General features: G+C 30.9%; 1 protein-coding gene across 7 annotated transcripts in view; it reads right to left on the bottom strand.

The window, feature by feature from the left end:
* Positions 1-25195, bottom strand: part of LOC121129164 (dystrophin) — a 371133-nt gene that overhangs the window by 42824 nt on the left and 303114 nt on the right. For all 7 annotated transcript variants that reach the window (XM_071893614.1, XM_071893615.1, XM_071893616.1 and 4 more), the window contains 4 exons: positions 21854-21984; positions 11331-11516; positions 11122-11258; positions 290-515 (listed from right to left, as the gene is read on the bottom strand). In XM_071893614.1, the coding sequence (XP_071749715.1) occupies positions 290-515; positions 11122-11258; positions 11331-11516; positions 21854-21984 (680 nt within the window). The remainder of the gene's footprint in view (positions 1-289; positions 516-11121; positions 11259-11330; positions 11517-21853; positions 21985-25195) is intronic.

Genomic DNA, 25195 nt, shown 5'->3' with positions numbered 1-25195 from the left:
CAAAAAATTTAATATTTGGATTTTTGTTATAAAAAAAGAATTCCAGAAACTAAAAATATAATCCGGCGGGCTTTCCTGTTGTTGGACTCGGAGTCCAATCGAAGTAGTTCCTCCCTATGTCCTTATTTTGACAAAGAGTATTAAATCATATTTTTTAATAACTCTAGACAATCAATAATCCAATTTAAAATTTGTTAGTCAACAATATTCATATTCACTGGTAAATTAATACATAATGTGTTAAAAAAACAAATTTAAAATAAAGTAAAGAAAAAAAATATGTACTTACCAATCATAGATATTCAGTAGCCAATTAAGCGTGAGATCCAGACAGAGGGGTACATTAATCGAAGGTTGTATCTGCTGCGTAGGTGGAGATGATGACGTAAGTATGGTTTCATAGAGGGAAGACAACACGGTAATCATGTCTGATATGTCTAATAATTTGTCATTTTGACCACGAAGTCCATGCGCATCAAAGGCTTCAATGGCTGCGTTTAAATTCAAGTTTTGAACTAGAATATGAATAAACAAATATATTATTGTTATTAATTTCATTTTGAAACCATTAGGATTCTGTAATTATTTACAAAATTAATTAAATGTCGGGTTAACTTTATTTGTTAATTAATCCATTAAAGAAGAAAAAAAAGATATACATATTAATAATTAAATTAATTAACAAATTGCAATTATTTTTACTGTTGCAATGTGCGTATACTTGGTATAATATAGTTTTTTGTTTTTCCGTTGGGGTATTAGGTGGTTTCTATAGACTGATATATTAGGCCAGTCCACGATTTTAGACCCTGGACCAAAATTTAATCATATTCATATGAAGGACAAAATTTATTAATTCTTAGATCAATTGATTGTTATTGTTTTTATATCATTAAGAGTCTAGAAACATCTGAAACAGATGATGTTTACTTTAATTCATTTATTAAACAATTTTTTATTGTGGGACCGATTAAGACCGAATTTTTCTATGTAACTGACCCGGAAAAAAATATATAACACTGCGTTGCTTGCCTTCAAATCCTAACATGTATGATTCCCAGGGTTGTTTTGCCATTTCAAGGCTAAAAAGGATATTTTAGCAATATTTAAATTCCATCTGTTCTTTGTAGTTTTTATCGTAAGTATCAATAAACCAACTAAATACTTTATATATTGTATCTCTGAACTTATTATCTAAAATAGATGGTAGAGAGAAAAAAAACACCTTTTTTTTTTACATTATATGTTGTAGAAAGAAACAACTCAACATTTTGTATATCGAATGAGGCAACTATTCCTTTCATCTCCTTTTTTTCATATTCATAGTTGAAGTAGTTGATAAATGGTAGGAATTTATAAAAAAACATTCCTTGACACTTCAATAATTAGTTGTATAATTTGTCAATGATTAAGAAACCAAGTAGTATCATCCTCAAAAATAATTTGATGCTGTAAATATTTGACAAATTAAGAAAAAGGAATCGACAAAGCTCAATGGACAACGCGCTCGTGAGAAATTATTCGCTTGAACTCAATGTGCGTAGGTTCACTCCCGGTCATTCCTAGAGAAAGAAATATACTTGATGTATATTGATTTCACACAAGATTCCTAGGCCAGATTGAGAAAATGTAATAACATAATGTGTACTTCTGTGCAACCAATTAAAGGAACATTAAAAAAAATTAAGAAATTATATTTAATGCTTAGCAAAAATGTGTTACACAAAAGATTCAAGAAGGATATTTCAGTCTCTGTACTGAATTAATACCCAAGGGAGTAGGGGTTCTCATTTCCCAGAAAAATATCTTAGAACTGTACCCTGCTAAATATGAAAATCCAAATACTTAGTAAAAAATAGTCTATTACTTAAACCATATACAGTCAAATCTGCATAAAGGAAACTGCTACTTTTCATAGAAAAAGTAGACTATGCAAATTAAATAAAAAAAAAATACTATTTTTGTATACTAATAAATATAAGTAATTTTTAAGCTTTCTATTTTGAAGCAACCAGTGTTTGATTAGATTTGGTTTCTGACTGATCGTCGATAATCTTAACTATTCTTTCAGCAAAAGTGTTTTTCTGGGGGGGCAGGGGGGTATTCCTGATATGTATACGTATTGATTGAAAATAAATGTGAAATTAATTTAAAAAGAAAATTATAGCAAAAAAAAAGGTTAGCACTAGCATACAATTTGTACTCATCAAATAGATAGGAAAACAAATCCAGTAGAATTCTTCAATTTCATGAATTTCGCTTAAGTTGATACAAAAAAGTGAAGCAAAAGTCCATTAACATACATGATGAGGCTATTTTTTATTCATCTTATTTAAAAGTTAGTACGAACTTTCAAAAGACATATGTCAAAATTCCATGACAATCTTTTTTAGTTACTTAATTTTTGTGCTAAGTGGAACGCTACTTTTTATTTATTTTCAAAGCAATGGATCAAAAACAATTTAGTGTTTTAATTTTGCAATGCTCATTGATTGAAAACAAATACTGTTCAAGCAAGGCAATGACCTCAAAAATGTTATGGTGGTTCTACTTTATAAAGCAAATAAATAAAAAATTAATTAAAAGAAGTATATATATATATATAAATAATAATAGTTTAAAAAAAGCCAATTTTGAACGAAAAATGTGTAGAATATTATGTATTCAAAATTCGTATCAGACAAAGAGAACCTTCACTATTAACACATTTTTCTTTTATCCGGATTTGACTACATTCTCAATTCTTATTTTTGATTTCACTTATAGCATCCCGATTGTTTTTTCTTAGAACCTTCAGGTTCCACTTTTTTGAATTCCATAAAATTTCATCTTACTTTCGCCATGAAGCTTAAATGGTAAATGATAAACAAACTAACTGTTGGAGGAGATGGAGACTGTATAATTGTGAAATACACAATCAAACCAGTAGACTAAAAAATGAACTCATGCATCATTAAAACTTAATTTAAATGCTATATTTTCTGTAGGTCTACATAGATCCCTCCAAAATCCTGGCAAAGTGGTATCCTGAGAAACAACTCCTTCTAAAGAAGAAACAGAAGGTTACAAAATAATTTTGATACAACAAATTTTAAAGCGGTATCAGATCAATCTAAAACACTTGTTGTAACATATAATTTACGCACTCATATCTTTTTCAAACTTGATTTCAACAACATATTAATATATTTTATATATTTCTTATTTTTTCCATTCTTTTTTGGTAAAGAAAAGTCTTAGGGGCATGAAGAATTCATATTCTTTATCCTGATGTATTGAAGAAGATTAAAAAAATGATGGGATTTCCTTTTAATACTGTAAATGTCATTTCATACGAAAAGTGGGTTATGTTATTATTATTAATATACTCTCATTTAAGCCATAGACACCATCACAATAGAATAATATCTTCAATTTCAAAATATATCATGAAATAACAATATTATGTTTAGTTAGGTAATATGTGTATTATATATGATAGGTTGGGGGATAAATAATTTCGTATTTTTTGCTTTATTTGAAGTGTTATGATCCTTCAATTTAAACCAAGTTTGTCTCGTTCCGTTTGATAACTTGTCGCCAACGAGAATCCAACTTCATAATGCCCTTTTCGTATAAGCCCTGTTCCTTATTGGCAAAAAGACTTGGAAAACTAATTTTCAAATGTCTCTATTGAGGCCAAATTTGAACCCACAAGCGCTTTATCAATAGACAGGAACAGGTGGTAGTCACTGGGTGTCAGGTCAGGGCTGTAGGGTGGCTGCATAAGAACTTCCCATCCGAGCTCAAGGAGACTCTAGCGCGTCATCAAAGATGTGCACGGCCTGGCGTTGTCTTGATGAAACACTATTTCTCTTCTATTCACCAATGCTGACCACTTTTGTTCGATCTCCAGCTTTAAACGCTGGAACTGTTCACAGTAAAGGGTAGACTTGAGGGTTTGGCCATAAGGGAACAGCTCAAAGTACATAAATTTCTACAAATTCCTCCAGAAACATCCGAATAACTTCCTGGCTTGACCACGGTTGGGGTCGCTTCGTTGGCTTTCAAAACTTTTGTACTCGACGCACGATAATTCACAACTGAAGCGCACTACTGTCATAAATAATTTGTAGTATATACTCACACCGTTACATCACTTTATTGTATGATCCGATGTGATCATTGATGAACAATATGTACTTATATAAATAAAAAAGAAAAAGGCGGTAAATACTAAACTACTATTTTTAATTATATTTATACAAAATCAGTTAGTTGATTTTAATTTTTTCTTCTCATTTAAAAAGTTTTGCTGTACTTTGGGAAATTTAAAGTATAAGTATAGAAAATTTATGATGATTTAGCAAAAATAAAAGATATAAAAATGTAAAAAGGAAGATCATGGAGATAAGTTGATCTCTATTTTAACTTTTTACCCTCTTTTGTATATTCTTTACAAAGTAAATTTCAAATATTTTTTACATATGTTAAATAAAAAATAAAAAAGTCATGTAGCAAAGTTCTACAATAAATTCAATGTTTATATATATATATTTTTTAATAAAAAGATATGACAAAAACAGATTTATTTGTTTGATTTTCATATATTTGACCTATTTGGGTATGGTATTTTTTTTTAATGTAGGGAGACTGGGGACAACTGTAACATGAGACCGTTACCATAGGTAATTTTTAGAGATGCTTGAGGAACATGGCTATCAATACAATTACAGACAGTTATCATTTCCTCTCGAACCTCTCAAATTATTTTAATACAAGTGTGTAAGTTTCATGTTTCCACCCGGTATTTGACATTATTTGTTGAAAAAATATTGTCAATTAAACATTTTTAAATTTTGAAGTAATTTTATAGACAAATTTGCTATGTTGCAATGCTAAAAAAAGAAGTCTTATATTTGATAGCAGCAGTCTGTGAAGGCAATCTACGAGGATCGTTCGAAAAGTCATTGTAAAGTTCGAGATATAGCACTAATGGCGCGTAGCGTGGTTATGTTTAGTTAAACATCTCTTGGAATAACACACATCAAATTTCGGGCGGATTGGTCTATTTCATTCTGAATGATTTTCAAAAAAAATGGACGAAAAATAATTTTGTGATTCGATTAAACATTACTTTATAAAAAGGTTAAACATCTCAGGAGACTAAAAAGAAGCTTAGAGTAGACATATGGGCACAAGTGACACCGAACGTTTTGGACGCCCTTTTGAGGATACTACTCCAGAAATCATTGATAAAATCCACAATATGGTGATGGATGACAGAAGATGCGTGAATTTGCTAGTGGCGTAGGCACGTCGAGTTTGAACCTTATTTTAATAATAAAATTTTGCAACCAAAACTGCTAAAGTGTGAGCTGGAGCATTGTCTTGAGCGAAGATGACTTTTTTTGTGGGCCAATCATAGGCATTTTTCTTGCAGCTCAGTTTTCAAACGGTCCAATAACAATGAATAATATGCACCTGTTTAACTCTTTTCCAGATATTCGATGAAGAATATTTCTTTCAAATCCAAAGGACAGTCATCATATTCTTTCCGGCGAGTTTGTCGATACAAATGAATACCTAATAGAAAGAAAGTGACGGATCTGTCGGAAAGTTGGGTGGGTTCTTCCAAGAGATGCTACTAACTGAAAATAGCCTCGAAACGTGCCATTAATGCTATCTTTTCAAACAATTTCTTAGTGTTAAAGCTTGAATATATTGATTTCTCTTCAAATTGTTGTTCACTAAGAAACGATAACATTATAAGCAATTAATTCTGCGGATATTTATCAACTATCATCAAATTAATTATTTTGAAGAAAATAAATATAAATAATCCTAAATTAATTTAACAAAGAAAAATAATAATTAATATACACATAGAACAACATATTCAATATTAATAATGCATCACGTGTTTCAATTTAAGTATAAACATATTTGAGAAGATAATATGCAAAATTTTCTATCAGAAATTTTGAACAATGCATACATCTTTTCCAAAGAGGATTATATAATATAATATACAGGAAAATATATTCATAAATATAAAATGTATTTTATTATTTCGCATTAACAAAGATTTAAATATATGTATTATAAAAGTAACTTTATAGTTTTAATTAAGAACTTTCCAGACACATATGAATTGATGTATGCATGTAAAAAAAACTAGTGCTTTTATTTACATAAATATATTTGGTTGTCAAATGATTGTAAAAAAATAAATTCTATTTTCAATCAAATAATTTCTAACATAAATCAATTTAAAATCTGCAAAAAATATTTTATCTCTTTGCAAAAAATAAATAAATAAAATAGCCGAATTCCTTTATAGTAAAAAATTAATGAATATGGAATATGCCCCCCTGCATTCTTTTTGTCGATGGTTGAAGTGTGTATTTTACCAATTGTATCTATGTATAGATGGAGAGAGGACCGATTTTGAAATTTCTGTAAGGTCCTGCTTATACCGTTTGGTTCATTAAAATCTAAAAACTTTAAATTATAAACTTCAACAAGATATAATCTATAAATTAACAAAATTAATACTATAAAAAGATATGTGTCTGAGCACTCTAACCATTAATATAGCAACTCTTAGTTGCAATGATGTCTTGCAAGAGGCGTCGCCGGAAGGTCTGACACACACTGCTGATGTAGTCCTTAGGCATGACGTCCAAGTGCTGGCTGAGAGTGACTATGAGACCCTCCGTGTTTGGATGACGGGCACTCCAGGCCTTCTCCTGGACATGCACCAAACAGTGTAGTTGAGGGGTTGGCATCAGGGCTTTAGGGGCCTAAAAGTGTTAAAAGAACTCTATAGACTCATTCAGAAGAGTCTTGCAACGGAGAAGATGGGGGTCTTTCATTGCTGGTGTCAAAAGTGGCCTGTCCACCCTCACAAGGCTCATTCCACAGACATTTTTTTGGTAGCTGACGTGAAACCACGGGATCTCTTGTATGAACCCTCATGAACTCGCAGGGATTGGCCTAGGAGATTTTCTTTAAATCTTTCGGATCCAGCTAGGCCTTTTTGAGCAGATCCCTTCTTTTCTCTCCAACGCGTCGGACTTGCGTAGCCAACGTGGACGGTAGTCTTGTAGACGTCCAACTGCTCACGTTATTACATTCAAGTGTCATTTTCTCGACTTGTACGTAAGCTAGTGGGCTCAGGTCTTGTTTTTTTGTAACAAATTGCTTTTGCTTTAATATTTCGGAATATGAATCAATTTTAATCAATTAACTTTCATTTAATACTGAATTAGTAGGTGTTCAGATTCCAATGGATCACGGGGTACAATCAAGTACAATTTTAAGAAATTCCAATATAAAAACAATACAATTATAGTAAATGTTCTCAAGGTCACCAATTTATTAATACATTAAATACATCCCATAGAAGAATACAAAGAAAATAATCCACATCAAGTCAAATATTTATTACTTTTTAAAAAATTTATGAGAATGAAAAAATTCTTATGAGGTCTCTTCCTTTTTAGACTTGCAAATTGTTAGCTGGTTCTTAAATTTTGTTGTGTAGGTTTCTTTATAAGTTTATTTTATATTACTTTTCAAATCAATACGTATAAATACCATCAACGCTCCCCAAAAGCACTTTTGTTACGAGATAAGCTATTAAACCTACATAATCTGTCAAAAAAAGAATCAAATCAAACACTGGTTGTCTCTAAATAGGGGCTTTCCAAATTACTTATTTATATTAGTATATAATAATTGTAGTTTTTTTAATATACTTCAGATATCAATGCCATATGGTTTGTTGATAAATAAAGTTGGCTCAACAGTTAAGATATTGATAAGTGGTCTATTAAGCAATTCTTCAGGAGCATTAATGATGATTCCCATGTATACTAAGGTTACCAGTTGTTCCATTTATAATATTTCATTCGCTATATATGGTGATCCATTTAGTATTATCCCCTCTAGGAAACATACAAATACTTTGGGAGCCAGATAATCTACTTTCCCTATTAATGTGAGTTTACAATACGACATTGCGTCGTGAAGCTTCATGAGGCGTCATCAAAATCAGGTCAAATTGATTCTTGAAGCCAAGTGATCACACTAATACTCTTTTCTTTTATCTTTCATAAACATACATATTTTTACATCTATTCTGCCAATTTTTTATATTGCAACAGGCCTGTAGTCAATGCTATCAATTATCACGCATTGCGATCAATTCGAGCCCGTCTTTAATTGTAAACTCCACAACGCATATGAAGCTTCGCAAAGCGCGCCTTTTCTAATGTCGTATTGTAAACTTACCTTTATGATTAGAGCAGAGAGGCAACTGCATACTAAATTTTAGTGATCCTACTATAGATCCAATGTAATAAAGTCTGCATCTGGATTTAATTCATTTGGAAATTGGTTGTTGCTGAATATTGTGAATCAATAGCAATAAATATCCTACCATTCTAATATCAATTTAGTATAGTACAATTTTAAATGTGTCAGCACACCAGTTATACAGGTACACCAAACATACTCGTAGTATCACATACCCACTGCCCATTTATCAATATCAAATAATATTCAACTTTAGGTATATAAACTGTTTTATTCCTTCATTATTGTTTTACATCTTTATTGATAAACAAAGAATTCATTAATAGGCTTTTTTCTTGATGTTATTCTTTCAAAATGTTTATTCCAAAATGTTGCAAAGTCGCACTAATGTTCTTTATATATCTTAGAAATTGCATGTTATGACGAGTGAGGGATCTATATTCAGCGAACACTTTTACTTATATATCATAACTTATATCTTTGACTCCAAAAATGACTGAAAGGTGTCGTATAACTTCTTAAGAAAAATCAGAAAAATTTATTATGGGCCTAAAAATAAATTAAATTGAGGAGCACTGCATAAGTTTGACTCAACGTCATAATTTCTCTTTTTATCATTAATTCAATCTTTGAAACCTTTTAATAATAAAGAAATAACTTCGTCAAAAGAAGCGAAGCTAAAACTATATTATTGCGGTTGGAGGATATGAACTAAGAGTCGATCCAAGGACTGAGGATGAGGCCGGGGGAGATCAAATCTCATTATGTAAAGTACACGACTATTTCTAGGATGTGATCTTCTCCGACCTCGTTCCTCATTCTATGGATCGACTCTAAGGCTTTCTTTTCCCTACCCTATAAGAGAAGAATTCATAGCCTCCTCTATATAATGAGACCAACCATTTACTTTCGTCATCCTTCAATGTGCTAATTGTCAGCTCAAAATAGTTATTTAGTGATACAAATCAATCACGCTCAATAAAAATATTAAGTCCAGTCGTTTTTTTTTCGAATTCGAAAATTGACTCATCATTTGAGAGGAATTGAAACAATATGGAATAAAGTTAATTTAAACAGACTCCCCAATTGCTCAAGTCGGCACCACACACAGAAAAAAAAAAAAATCAAATAAAATGTTATAGGAAGAAAAAAAATCAAATTGTGGGAGGGGAAAAAAGCAATATTAGAAATATCTTGGGATAAAAATCTGGATAATATCATTGATTTTTCATAGCCTTTAGATGATAATAATAATAAGAAATACTAATGGATTTTGCTGAAAGGCAGAGGTATGAGGGGAGAGCAGGAGGGGGGAGGGGAACGAGATGAAATGAAAAATACAAAAATGTATTTATCATTTTTATAAAGATCATTGATATTTTTCAAATTACTTTAATTTGATATATTTCTACAATTAGAAATATTTTTATATTTTCTCGGTTGAAAAAAAAAAAAAAGGATTTTATTCTTGTCAACGACCATGAAAAAAAAAAAATATAATTTAACCTCATTTAAAGTGATTTAAAAAAATATATATATTATTTAATATATATAATTTAGTTCTATCTTGTATTGAGGTTTTTTTTGAAAGTCCTAGATACGTCTGATACCTTTATAATTTATGTTGGACCAAACTAAAGAGACTATAGAATAAGAAACATCGGTTGAAATAATAATGAAATAAATATCCATGGATCTAAATTATGTTAACTCATTCACACACCCTTGATTAAAAAATGATTGCGGATGATACTTTTGTAGAGCTCAAAATGAATAAAATTGAAATGTTTTAAAACAAAATGTCATCGAAGTATATCATTTTTAATGCCTAATTTGGGATCATTGAAACATTTGGTCTAGATTCATGCACAAAAAATCATTTTTATTTCAAAATCATATGTTTCTAAATTGTGAACATCGGTTCAATGACTTCATTTGAAGTTTAAAATGTTTGATATGTGTACAAACATTTTAACAGAGTAGTGGAGAAAAAAATTAAATGTTGGTACACAGTTTAGGACCCTAAAATTACCCGAAATATCGGTCCAAATCTGTCCAAGAAAAATAACTTACGTTAGAATCGAAAAAAATAGGTTTTTGACCGAGTGTATTTGAAAAATATCTGTCATTTCGTTGCCATATAGTAAGTTATTTACATGTAAAGAACAACTTTATACCATCTATCTACTACTATATCAGTTTACATGGTATTTGTTATACACAAGTACGATTGTTATTTATGAATTAGTTTAAAAATAGCCATTAGGCGTATCTCCTTTTTTTCTTTCTTATGACCCATAAATAAATAATCAAAGGCTAAGAACGACACTTGCTAGAGTGCAAAACCACCGCTTAAAATCAAATTGAGTGATGTATCTCCATTTTTTCAAAAGTGATGATAGATTTTTTTGTGTTACCTTGATCTAGATCTCTCAAAATATAATGGCATCTTACTGTAATCATATATGATCTTTGATCTATCAAGTTTGATCAAAATACACCTGTAACTTTTGCCTTAATCCTGATGACTAACAAACAAATAGAAGTAAAGGACATATTCTCACTTCAATAAGTGATTTGGAAGGCCAGATCAGATAGAAATAAAGTTTCACTGATCAAATGAATAGATTATAATAGAGAGTATCTTATCCCAAAAATTTGCATGTAAATTCATTGGACACTTAAGCATCTTTTGATATATAAAGTCACTCATATCTATTACGTTTAAATTATAAATCAGTAAATGTCTACTTTTTCTTCAAGATTATTTTGAACTGAGGCTCTTTTTTTTCATATTTTTTATGTATTAAAAATACTTACGTGACAAGGTTTTTTGCACTTCTCTTAATTTCATGGCAGTACGGTATGCTGAAAATCGGACAGAGTTAAATTCTGTTAAAGATTTAAACAAGGAAACCATGTCTGGATGATCCCAATGCGTCGTTTCTGTTTGATGACTAATAAATAAATAAATGCATCCATGTTATATTTTTCTGTAATTGTATAAATATTTCCTAACAAATACTTACTTAATATAATAAGGCACTTTATTGTGTGATACTGCACGAGCCCAAGGATAGGCTACAGCCACAGATAAAAAGTCTTGACTTGTAACTGATGATGATGCATTTGAAGCATTGGAGGTTTTCTGACGGTTTCGCACATCGTTCAATCTTTTGTACTCTTCATCTAGTCCTAATTGGAGGAGTTTCCACCTAGAACGAGATATATTTGATCTTATTGAAAGTCATGGGTTCATAATTTTTAGAATTAAGTGGGTAGAGGAAGTAAATACATTTTTAGCTTTGTATTTCTTTTCTGCGAGTTAAAACAAAAGAGATACCTTAAGCAAGGAATACTCTTGATATGGAAGGTTCATTTCCCCCTTTTTTTTTTTTTTTTTTTTTTTTGACATACTAAGGGCTATTTATTATTAGTGAAACAGTTGTGAAATGAAAGACATAGTTGAATTGAAAAAATAAGCAATTAAAAGAACGATATTTATGAACTACTATTCTGATAACATTAGTTAACTGATTATAAATAAAACTTTTAATTCTTTTAAGATATTCATAATACGTTTTTTTTCAATTCTAAAACCTTTTTTATCTCATCATTATACCGGTAGTTGCATAAATACGCGGACTAATTTTTAAACGCTTATATCTCGAGGTTCCGTGACCAGAAATAAAAAAATCCAGCACAAGTAACTCAGTAAATCTTTTGACTTTGTTTTTGTTTTTCTTACTCGCATCAAACAAATTCGTTTACGATGAATGACGAGGCCAAACGTCATAAGGTTGCCACTCTCCTCCGCGCCGGTAGGTCTGTCAAAGAGATAATCAAGTACACTGGACTATCCAGGACTACTGTGTTCAAGGTCCAGAAGCTTGTCAAGGAGTGAAAAGATCTGAAGGAGGGTTTTCGGACCGGCAGACCACGGAAAATCAATGTGGATGAGGTAAAGGAGGCCTTCACAAAAACTTTTGGCCACCTCAATTACCTGATTTGAATCCCCTTGACTACAGTGTGTGGTGGCAAATTGTGAAGAAGGCCTGTGCTACCTGCCACCCGAATTTGGACTAATTGAAGGCCAGCGTCAATGAGCAATGGACAGCCATGGAATACCATTACATCATCAATGTGTGCAAGGCCTTCCGCAGGCGCTTGGAGGGCGTCATAGCAGCTGATGGTGGTTATATTCAGTAATTATATTAAATTTTATACCAGAATAAATTCGCTATTTTATAATTCTCAAAAAAAAATACGTCATACGAATTTTATTACACATTTAATTATTTGTCACAAACAGGCCGCGTATTTATGCAACTGCCGGTATATGAAAAGGATTAGTGATGCAACTCAGGAGCATTTTGGGCAAGTTAACAGAAAGAAACCGAGACATTTCATTAGATCAGCTACAATCACCTGTGACGAGGGTAGAAGGGTTGGGGGGAGAAGTAAAACAAACAATCAGGACAATGGCAAGAATTTCTCTGATGTTCAACAAGGAGTTACAAATTAAGCAAATCCACAGTGTTACTCTCTGTATTTTACGAGGGCATTGAAATGTTCAATCCAGTTTCGTATATATCAATGATAGCTTGTTGTATGTTGTAGAAATATAAGTTCAATCCTTAGGAATGAAATAATAACGACAACAGCTAGGGAAAAGAAAATTCACTATTCAGTTTGCCAACTCCGAAAAACGGGCGAGCTAAGAAATAGCGTGAAAAAGGCGTGCGTTCCATATATAGAGTACATTTGCCTAAAGTAATTGCATTTGGTACTTTGGATGCATCGTAATCTTTAGTGTTTTAATTCCTAAGCATTTTTGGCGTCCGAGTGTTACTCTCATAGCTACTAGCTGATCTAATAAAACGTCATGAACGCTAAACTACTCTTCTCCAAAACATTCGTCAAATTGTACAAGTTATCGTGTTGCTTTTCGATTTCCTGTTTTTTAACATGCTCAAAATGCTTATGATTTACAACTATAATGATCCGGAACCCATATCCGTGTATCTAGAAAGGTATTTAAAATTGGCATACCCAAATGGGAAGCTATCAAATCCTACTTTTTTATATATATGTATGTATACGTAATAGAGAAATGGAAATAAAGTTAGTTTCAAAGTTAGTCATTGAACTTAACCTCATTAAATAATATAAACTCTTTAAATTCAAAGCAAATACAAATAATTGTATGACTTAATAACCCCTATGCCCTTCATGTTGTATCATTATACACATATGAGAGTTTGTGATAGTTAAATGATAAATATATATTTTGTCTCCTTGAGTGATAATATTGTTTTATATAAAATAAAGGTGTATTTTACTCATAAAAAAATATAGATTGCATGTGGACGATGGTGCCACGTAAGATCATGTCAACTGTTCTATGTCCACGTAGTATGAAATACTTATTCCTTGAAAAAAAAAATGTATATTTCATAATACCCTGAGAACAAATGCAGTCATCTTGAGCCTCCTCAATAAAAACTTTTTCGCTCTATACAAATATTCTATCTGATGTGACTTGCATAAAAAACACTGGGAAAACTATTGTTAGAATGCCCATTTTTTAAGCAACAAGCTAGAGACTGTCAAAATACCTTTCAAGTAATATATTCCTTTTTGTTTCCTCGTTCCCTATTGGAAATGTCCCTAAATAAACCTAATGTTGGCTGAGAGAAACACTGCACAAAAAGTTTGAAAAAAACTGGTTTATTGGATCATACTGTTTTAGTAGCTAGTCTACCATTGGAAAAACTATTTTTTTTAATTCAACTTCTTCCTAAAAAAATTTATAATTTTTAAAATGTTTTAACAATAAAGCAAATCAATATAATTAAATATTATTCAGATTACACATATGTTTAGCTAGGTATAAAATCTAAAAACAAAGTAGTGAACACGACAAAGTACGTGGATAGAAAGGGAACTAACGTCACGATTTACATCTTTTTCTGGATGAGAAGGTTCGTTAAATTCTTAGTTTACAAACTTTGAAACATCTTTAATTCATTTGAGAACCCGTGTATTGACTTTATTTTTCTCAAAACCAGACTATCGAACCCATCCGGTAAGGTTTGTTTTATTTTTTATCCTGTATATAACTCTTTGGATCCCCATAATACTAAATTCGTTTTTAAAGTCGTCTTTAAACAAAGGTAAAGTTGATACTATCTAACACGAAGGCTTAAAAGTAACGTTATAGTATTCTAGGAGAAAACTTTCACCCTTTGATAGATCAGTTGTATTATCTTAGGACAAGTGTTCAATATGTCTTTAAATCCTTTTTAGAAAAGTGGCAAACACTATCCTCTGTTTGGATTTGAAACTTGTTTGTAAAATGGAAGATGTCTCTAATATATACCTAAGCCATTTGTCTCGGAGATGAGAAAATATATTAATAAGAATCCCGTTTGGGTCCATTTTAACTTCGTTTGGTAGTATCATTATTATGCTTTTAATAATCATCAAAGGAGTTCTGATCCTTTCGGCTACTTTGTATAGCAAGTTTGACGTTTTTATTTTCCATATTAATTTGGGCGATGAAGAAAGGAGAGTGGGGCCTGATGAACTATTCCCTGCCAAGTAATTTCAAATAGAAACACAAAACGTTAAAAATACAAAGTCGACAATAACTTTAGAAAATATTGAGGTAGATAGCTCAAATTGTTGTCATTATATAGTTTTTATTAAATATGCTGCATTTGGTCAAAGTCACTCACAAGGTCATAATGGATAATATGATTGAAAACTAATGATTGACTTCTTTACACTTTTTTTACACCCAATACATATATAACGCATATTAGAGTATGCATGTAATATAGATTCAATTTAATTGAATTCAACAGGTTCAATAGTGCACATTTTTGACTTTAAAGAAGTTTAGGTATTTAACAAAAAATTTCAAATTATTTTTTTCCCTTTTGAAACTGTTTTATTTCATAGATAATAGAAGAAAGACATTTTAACAGATTACTTCAAAGCTATAACAAAATGCTGTAAAATAAATGTATAAACTTCCATTGTAAGTTTTTTTATAATCCATCAACCTTTTTATGCTACTTTAAAGACTATCTTGAGATGACTTTTTTTCAAACAAATGGCGCAATTAAACAAAGTAACAAATGACATTTTTTTAAACTGGATGAAATATTAAGAATATATCTACATCCATAATGTCAAATTGATTTCCCACATTTAAGTTATGAAAATCCAGTATTTCTATGAGAATCTTAAATAAATTATACACTTCCACGCATACCTCTTGCAAGTTTTTTTCTCGCCATAAATCGGCATTTTGTAATATACCTCGATGTTTGAAATATCAGAATTACCATAGGCCAAGTTATAATTTTTGAATAGCACCACCTGATTGATAGTTCAACTCTCTACTCACTATATAACGACAAAATTTTCCCTTTCTCCACCTCTCATAGCTGTTTTTAGCTTTTAGTAAAAAAAAACTTGAAACTTTCAAACATTTATCCATGCCATTTTTTTACAACTCTAGCTATATATATAACTTAGGTGAAACATATATTAATGATAAACATGTTGAATTTATTATGTTGTAACTGAATATTTAAGGTAAGATAGTGAGTTAATGCTGGCCTATAAAATAAAAAATATTCTGATAGAATGATTTTGTTAAAAATATACGACAGACATTTTGAATATCAAAACGTAAAAAAGTGACATTGCAAAATAATTCCATGTTTGTTTGAATAAAATAGTATACTTGTATATCTTGAGTAATTTAATTATAATGATGAAGAAGTTGATTAGATTGAAATACTTACAAAGAGTTGCTTTCAATTTAGCAAAAAAAAAAAAAAAAAAAAAAAACCATTAACATTTTTTCCCTCTTTTGCATTTTCTAAAAGGCCTTTAATATGTATGTATACACCTGAATCTGACGTACAAAACAAAACAAAAATACATGTGGTTTTTCCTTCTTTTCCCCTTTTTCTCTTCACCATCAACCTCTCGTTATTATTTGCAAAAGCATTTCCAAGTATGTGGCTTGTATCTGCTACTCATACTGCACCATTCCATACTTATATGCCTAATCGTCTATGTATATATATATATACTTTTAAACAAATAGGTATGTATCCATGCATATAATGTATGTATTTATAAAATCATTAAAACTGCGTTCCAAGTATTTAGTTAATAAAGAGGGGATAGCAAATATATCGTGCGTGTACACGTCTAAGTGTATATATACAAGTGTAGTCTGACATTTTCCCTACTTCAACGTCAAGATGGCTCTACTCACTTTTCCCTGAGATTCTCCCATCTCTGTAACCTGTAACTTCAACAAGGAGACCATGTTGAAAAATCGATTCAAACGAATGCCAAACAAAAATAAATAGACTGCTCTGGCTGTAAGTTGGCATTTATTCTTCCAAGGGTTTGCTACTAACTAAGCCGTAGCTCCAAAAGTTCCAGTAGTGCCATCTCTCAGATTTTGAGCGGGCTTTTCAATCACCCCTCGTAGAAAAGGAGTGATTGGTTGAAAAAAAGAAAAGAAGTCAACTCCATTCCTTCAAGAGGAAAGATAGAGAAAAACATGTGGAGCTGCATGTATAATTATTCCAATTGTCTAGTACATTGCTTGGTCTGAGTAAATCTTTTAGCAAGTAAAAATCGGTAAAAATAATAATAAAATAATTATTCTTACAAAAGTGGTTCAAATTGATAGTTGTCATACCTGCTACAAATACAATAAGTGAATGATCTTTCTCAGCCTTGAAACAAATGAAATCTTATCTAATGTCAACCCCTAGAGACTCCTGCTTAAACAGCTTACTTGTTGAACATATTCACAAGGGTTCAGTTGGCAAGACTGATTTGACACAGGTCAGAAATGATTTTATTAACATATGTCAAATTAAAACTAATATTTATGCATATTTCAATAAATAAACACTATTTTACTGTTTTTTTTTTTGTGTTCTAAAAATTTCAGATCACGATTGTTTAGTTCCTATATCGATGTTAATTTAGTCTACAATTTTTTTTTCAAGCGAGTGTTAATACTGTAAATTTTTTTCTGGATAACTAATTTGATCAAATTTCCTTTTTCTTTAGAATGAATATAATTCATTTAAATTTTCGCAAAATGTCAAGTACTATTTCGAACCCGGAATATAATTTATTTTGTCATATTTATTCAGAAAGCAATGATATTCAATATATGGGATTATAGTTTTTAGACACTCAAGGAGTATATAATTTAAATATTTGTCAGCCCTTTTAACAGGGATGCGACTTAACTCTCCCAAAAACTGGTAATTTTGTCATAGTTAACCTTAAAACTACTATTGGTTCAATAACAAAAAAATTATGTCAAAATTTATCTAAAAAAGGTTATTCATTTCTATTTTAATATTTTCCCAAAAATTAAAATAAGCTTTTCTCCTCCTTCCCTCAAAAGCCTGTGGAATGCCCTGATTGTGAGTCATTCATATTCCGAGCCTCAAAACTGTGATATCGAGATAATTGAAAGTGTGATCTTTAGGTTCAGCTCACAAAAGTGCATAACACAAAATACAAAATCCTTGGGATGTCCTTTGAATACGAATACCACGTGATCATTATTCTGTACCTCCATCCCAGGTGCACTCTCAAGGACATAAATAGCTCCATAGATAATGAAGCTAGAGAGCTTAAATTGAGTTTAACATATACAATGTCATGCTGGAATTTATAATTGGTTCAATTTTTCCAAGTCAGATAATTGGAAACTGGATTTATTCCAGAAAATCCAACCTTTTTATCACCTTTACCGGATGTAGAAAAAGTAATGAGTCCTTCTAAAAATACATTTTTGAATAGGTGTTGTTAACTAAATCTTTAAGTTTTGATTATTTTTGAATAGCTTAGATTCTAAGCCTTTGATTGAGGTTCATGTTGTAGATCTAAATTATGTATCTGTGGCGACGGAGCAAAGAAGAGACATCATAGGTAATTTTAATCTGCTCCGGGAGGAACACTTTTGACATTCTGGAGGCCTTATAAGTCAGCAAGGCTATATTCTGTTGGGTTAAAAATCGTTTCTCTGATAATGACAATCATAAAGACAAACCCAAGAGTAAAAGACCCACCAAAGTGAAGCCTGAAGACATCATGAGTGCCTTTAAGGTCAACCAAACAATGTAGATGTCAGAGTACGCGAAGAAGAAGAAGGTGCATTAGTTTACTGTGGGCAAGGGCATCTCAAAGGCTGGACGAAGGTTGCTTAGAAGAACTGAGAAGCCACTCAAAAAGAACTCCGTCGTCAGTGATGTCAATAACTCTTGAATGATCTGAAGCACAACAGAAACCGAATAGTTTTTACTCTGATGAAAAGACCTTCACCGTTGATCTCGTCTACAACAAGCAAAATAATCGAGTACTATGCTTTGGAAAGGCTGACAACAGAATCCGGATAGCCACCAAGACCAAACATCCAGCCTCTATGATGATGTTGGGGATTGTGTCATTAACTGTAGAAAAAATTTATCCAATTGGGTTTCTATTGGATACCATTTACCAATGGCCGACTTCTTGATGGTGTTGAAGGAAAATTGGTCCCATAGACCACCAAGACCATGACGAAGCCCAACATGGATACGTACGTACTTCAGAAGGAAGGAGCTCAGCTCATACTGCAAAAATTAAATAAGGGTGGATGGGTAGCAACATGAACTCATATCAAAGAATCTTTTGCTCCCTCTGAGCTCAGATCTGAATCCAATGCATTGCTCCATTAGGTGGCAAATTGAGAAAAAGGCCTGTAAAGTCCACCACCCGAATATTGATGCTTGAAGACCTCCGTTAACTAGCAATAGATTATCATGAAAAATAAAAACGTCTCCTAAGTGAAGAAGGAGTCCCAAAGGCGGGTGGAGGCTGTGATTAAGGCTGATGGAGGGCAAATTCATAGTTAATGTTCATTGTTGTAGTAAAAAATATAATTTTATATTTACAACATTATCCCGATCAATTATGAGTATTTTAATGACTACTTAGAGGCAGATTTCAGTATTTTTCTACATCCGGTATGTATTGGGAAAAGGACAATAGACAGATCGAAATCCCTTTTATTATGTGTTGGGTGTTTTGGAGAGACAGTTCAATAAATGTGACAATAACATTGCGTACTCCATGTGGGCTGCCACTCTCGAGGCAGTGGCCAACATGAACAAGGAGTTCTTCATCAAGGGACTGTGCAGATTTAGGGATAGTCTGCATGCTGTTGTTAAAGCTGTAGGTAATTTTGAGGGATTGACGTCCCTATGGATCCCTAAATCTAAAAGCAACATATTTGTAAATTATTCAAGTTTTTTTGGGAAATAAATTGTAAAACACATTATCCGTACATATTCTGGATTTAAAATCCTCACCCTGTATGCCTAAAAATATAACTCCTCAAAAAAAAAAAAGTTTTAGTAAACACTTGGGGGAAAAATACTCCAAAAATATACGAAAAAAACTTTTTATCTTAAGAAGGTGGTAAAAATAAATTATTATAAAAATCAGGAGAAGAAAAAATACACTATAAAATAAAGGTCGTATTATTCAAAGTTGTTTTTTTTCCCTTCTGGAAAACAACATAAACTTTTCTCTATTTTTTTAAAGCATTATACTTTTTTAGGACATAAAATTTCTTCCTTTAACCAGTTTCTTTAGGTAAGCCTTTCTTTTTATTGTGAAGTTTTAATGAATCTGATATGTAGTAAATACGTTAGTATTAGGGCTGTGTCTAAATTGACTCTTACCATGGGATTGTTGTTAGTTTGTTTGTACATGTGTGCAATAATCAAACCTCACATTCAACGGCATGTGAATTGTTTTGATTTCAACTTCAATGATTGATTGATCCCTAACATATTGGGAATGCTTCAAAGGGCATAATTTTATGCTATAAAAATGGACTTCTTTTGATAAATAATTGATATGTTTGTGACTCATTAATAGATGACAACTTGTGTTGAGAAACAGTCCAGAACGATTTTGTTTCTGTTTCAATCTTACCCCTTAAATGATTGTTTTCTGTTTTGGCTTGAAAATAATTTTATCATGTGGAAAAAGTTTCTTAGAAGTCATATCAGGATTTTTCTTCTTCTTCTAATTACTTTCTTATCGTGTTTTCTGATACAATCTCAATTATTTTCTACTCCTATTTATCAACAGTAGTATTGCAGATGTAAAAAGAGTATTAACTTGTCACATTTTCGTTGAAAATTAAATTTAACAATTGTTTTTTTGTTATGTTGCATATGTGCAACAAAAATAATGAAAGGACGTAGTTTAATGGACAACAAGATTTGGGAAAATGATTCCCTCGAACTTAATGTGGGTAGGTTCACCCTCGGTCGTTCCTCAAGAAGGAAATATACTTAATGTATATAAACTTCAAAGAAGATTCCTAGGTAAGATGGAGTGGATGTATACTATAATGTTTACTTATACTTAATCAGTGCAACACCATCTTAATAAATAAAGATACAACAATAATAAAAAATCGGGTTTTTTATTCTGGGCACAATTTGGGTAAATATTTGGTCCAGACTGCAATCTCCTACCTTAAACTGATATTTAATTGTTTTTAAATTCTTGGACCAATTTTCTCCCTTATCCTAATATATAGGTTGTAGAATTATCAAATACATTTAACTTCATATGACGTTATTTTAAGCCTATGTTTACGATTTTAAAACACTCACGAGGTCTTTAACAATTCATATATAGAACTAATCAAGAGCAAATTTGAAATGAAACTGATCAGAACCGAATTGGTCATTGGGAACGATTTAAATCGAACTTCTTGAAAGGACAAAATTAGTCTGTTCCACTCAAAAATCATAGCCCTCTCAGATATGTGGCAATTTAGTAGAGTCTTACTACGTAAAGGGTGGCACAGTGAAATCTGAGTCCTTGTTAATTCAATAATTTATGAAGAATTAGTGATTGAAATTAATTCATATTTCGAGATATTATAGTATAAAAAATTAGTTACAAAAAAAACAAAAAAACTGAGCTCTTTAGTTTATGTACAAGTTCAGAAAAGGATATTTGAATGTAATCGACGAATTACCATTCACACAATCCAAGCAGTTGGTCGTCTCCAGGACCACCGTCTACGCTGTTAGAACGTCTGAAACGTACGAGAGGAAGAAAGGATCTGTTAAAAATACCAAACTGGATACCGATGAGTTAAAGTAAAAAAATCAGGCCAATTCCGTAAAGTCCATGAAAAAGATCTGTAGGTTTCACACCAAACTGTCCAAAATTTTATCAAAAATGGGTGGAAAGAGCCTTGTGAGTTTGGAGATGCCACTTTTGACAACAACAATGAAAGAACCCCTAACCCCCTAGTTACCCCTAAGGGCTATTACATTAATAATTGAGAGAGCTCAGACGCACACTTATTTATATTATTGATTTTGTTGAAATTCTACTGTTAATTAATAAATTATATCCTGTTGAAGTCTAAAATTCAAAGTGTTCAGATTTTAATAAACATGTTACACAGGATTACCTTGTATTAATATCCTCAAGTCTTGATAGAATTTGCTTGGAGAGAGCCACATTATTAGCTGTAAAATCCGATGCCTGATCGTTGACGTCCTCAACTAGTCGTTGAAGTGGGGAAAGGTTTTGACTATAGATCTGTAAATAAAAAAAATAAAAATAAATGAATGACTTGGTAGAGGGGCTATACCTAAACATGGATATACATGAAAAAGTATTTTTGAGATATAGATGATGAAGGAATAAACCATTTTTTTAGAAAGCACTAAACATATATATGTACATATATTTTTTGGATAAAGAATGTACATATATTAAGTTTTGTATTGTGTAAGATTTTACTTATTTTTTATGCTGCATAGTACATACTTTGTATGTTCCTTGATATAAGAAGGAGTAAGTAAGAGAGGGTAGATAGAAACAGGCCAAAAAAAGGAAGATATATCTTTACTTAATTACCTACAACCAAAACGTAATTTTTCACATACTCAGAGAAGGAGGAGGAAAAGATGGTATTTTAATGCTCTTTTAGTGTCCATGTAATGAATTAATCAACAAATAGAGATGTATTTTATTAAGAGATAAATTAAAAAATAGATTTTAATTAAATGAATAATTTCCAAATTTGAAAATCCTTTCTATTGAAATGATAATTTTTTAATTTAAATAACTGAATTGTTATTTAAATTAGATACAGTTTAATAACAATTTTTTTATTTATATGATATTTTTTGTACAAAATTTGACACATTTTCCTTGAGCCCTGATATATCAATTTGTATCATAAAAAGAATGCCTAAAAAGATTAAACAAGTAACTTCACGTTTATTTCTGAATTAAATCCTTGGAATAAATCTACAAACATAAATTTTAAAAGTACTTCATATCTAAGATTATATTAAAGCGGGATATTATCTAAATCATGGGTACTCAACATTATTGGAGTGTTTACAGATCATCTTGCATGTCAACGGGTTTGGAAGGTAGCGTGCCCACATCCTTAATCAATATAAATATAGGATCAAATCAGTCAGTACTGAAATCGGTCGTGTGATCAATTTTATTAGTAAATGATTTGGTGTGGAGGCTTACGTACAGGAGTGTGATAAAAAAAGATGGTTAGAACCAAACACCAATGGAAACAATTTGTGTTAATTGATTCACCCCTTACCAAGATTAAAGGGTAGAGCGTGTCAGTTATGCCAAAAAAGCAAATTATAACAACATCAAGTAAATAATTCATATTTTTCCAACTTTTTTACTCCTTTACTTTTATTAAATAATTTTTGCATGCTTGGCTTAGCCCGCCGCCTGCCTATTGAGAAGTCCTGATCTAACTCATAATGTGCATAGTTTAATGCACGCATATTTAAAAAACAAACACATTTTTTGTAGACAATTATTTTTAAACTATTTTAAACACGCCATTTGCATAAGTTAAAAATATTGCTTTAATATTTTTTTTTGTCTAGTATGCTGTCTAATATTGCTCAAGTTTAAAAAAAATAAGATTACATTTTGCCCAAAGGTGGACTGTATTTTTAAAGATGTTGCAATTTTTTGTAAGAAATAAGATTGTGGGATTGATTTGTATTCAGAACAAGTATGTGAGAGTATGTACGATTGGAAGCATTGCATTATTATATTTAAGGTAGAAGAAACCAACGTAGAAAATGCGATTTTGTTAGAGGTATTTGTTAAGTATTATAACTCATTTCTTCGTTCAACAATCTACATTTATGTATATCCTGTTAACGAATTTGTAGTATAATTTCTCTAGAATAAATACATTTTGAAAGTCAAATTCAATATAATTTTAAAGCATATTCTTAAATTACTTATGTGAGAAAAAGCCTTTAATTCTGGATATAGGGTTAGGATTTTAATTTTTTTAAATCTGGAATCCTGAAACTATGTAAATTAATTAAATACAAAGGTATTTTATGAATTTTTTAAAGCCTATTTCTGCTTAAAAATCACTGTGAGCAGTAACACACATGAATATATTATTTTTTAATTGATATTTTTTATTAATAAAAATAAAACCACATCTGTAAATTATTGCAATTTAGAAATACTGTCTTCACAAACGTAAAATTCTAAATTTTGATATTCGATTATACATATGTATGTGGATTTTTTAAATATTCAATAAGACGCATCGAAAATATTGCTTCGCTTATTACATGCAAATTCACTTCTTAACCATTCCAATTAACTCCTATATTTTTTGTTAATATCAAGTAGATTGATTTAGGGCAGAGTAAGAACATTTTTTAAACTTAGGTAGTGTAATAACTAATTTATTTTATTATATTTGAAAGAAGATGTATATTTGTACTTTAAGGTACAATACATTAAATTAAATTATATTAACAATTGAATGTCAGAATCAATTGCAATGAAAATTTTATTTATTTTTTCCTTTAAAAATATTATTTGGTTTAATTTTTTAAATTAGTAAATCAAATACGATTTTTTAAATTATTGAAATTAGGCTGGGCTATGACGACAGTTGACTTGTTTCATTAAAATACAATTCTTTATAAAACTTCTGGCTGTTATAATCTTTTGATACATATATTGAATCGACAACATGTAGATTTAAGTTATTTGAGTTATATTTTGGTGTTTCTAGGTCAACCCAACTCTAAGTAATTCCGCTAGGAGCAAAATCTATTACAAAAATGTATGGTCTGCCCTAAGCAAGATAATAAAATATTTTATGATACATGGGTCTTAAAAATTTTATTTTTCTAAATATTTAGTATATATTTTCGGTTTGGCTGAAAAAGAGAAGTGATTTCAACTTAGACATATAATAAATATACAATAAATATGTACACCTGGGAAATAGTTCATATAATTTAAGTTGAGTCTCAATTCTTTGCTCACAGGTCCTAGTCCTTATATATATTTATGGAGTCAAGTTTAAGTTCTCAAAAAATAAAACACTTTATATCTATAGAAAAAATTAAAATGCCTTTCGAATCCAAGTCGGGTTTGCTTGTATTATTTTTCGAGCCCAAGTCAATTCTCTAGTCTTTAGATTGTGTGATCAAGTTGGTTCGCAAGTTTTCAAAGTATTAACTTGAACCAAAGTCTCAACCTCCATATTTTGTTTGTTCAGAGTAATATTGTATTAAGTCATAACTTGTGACCGCTACATACCCATGCCTTGTGACCTTTGACTTTTTCAAATATATTTTATTGACGTTTACCTTTTTTTTTTTTTTTTTTTGAGAAACCCCTTGTCTATATCCTGCATTAAGCACAAGTTATTGAACTTCAGATTCTGGTATAACCGGTTATTTAGGTGATTATTTTAATACTCGCGAGTAACTTTTAG

The sequence above is a fragment of the Lepeophtheirus salmonis genome, chromosome 14 (assembly GCF_016086655.4).
Source record: "Lepeophtheirus salmonis chromosome 14, UVic_Lsal_1.4, whole genome shotgun sequence".
Classification (NCBI taxonomy): Eukaryota; Metazoa; Arthropoda; class Copepoda; order Siphonostomatoida; family Caligidae; genus Lepeophtheirus; species Lepeophtheirus salmonis.
Note: the sequence above shows the minus strand (reverse complement) of the source record. Positions and strands in the feature narration are given on the sequence as shown.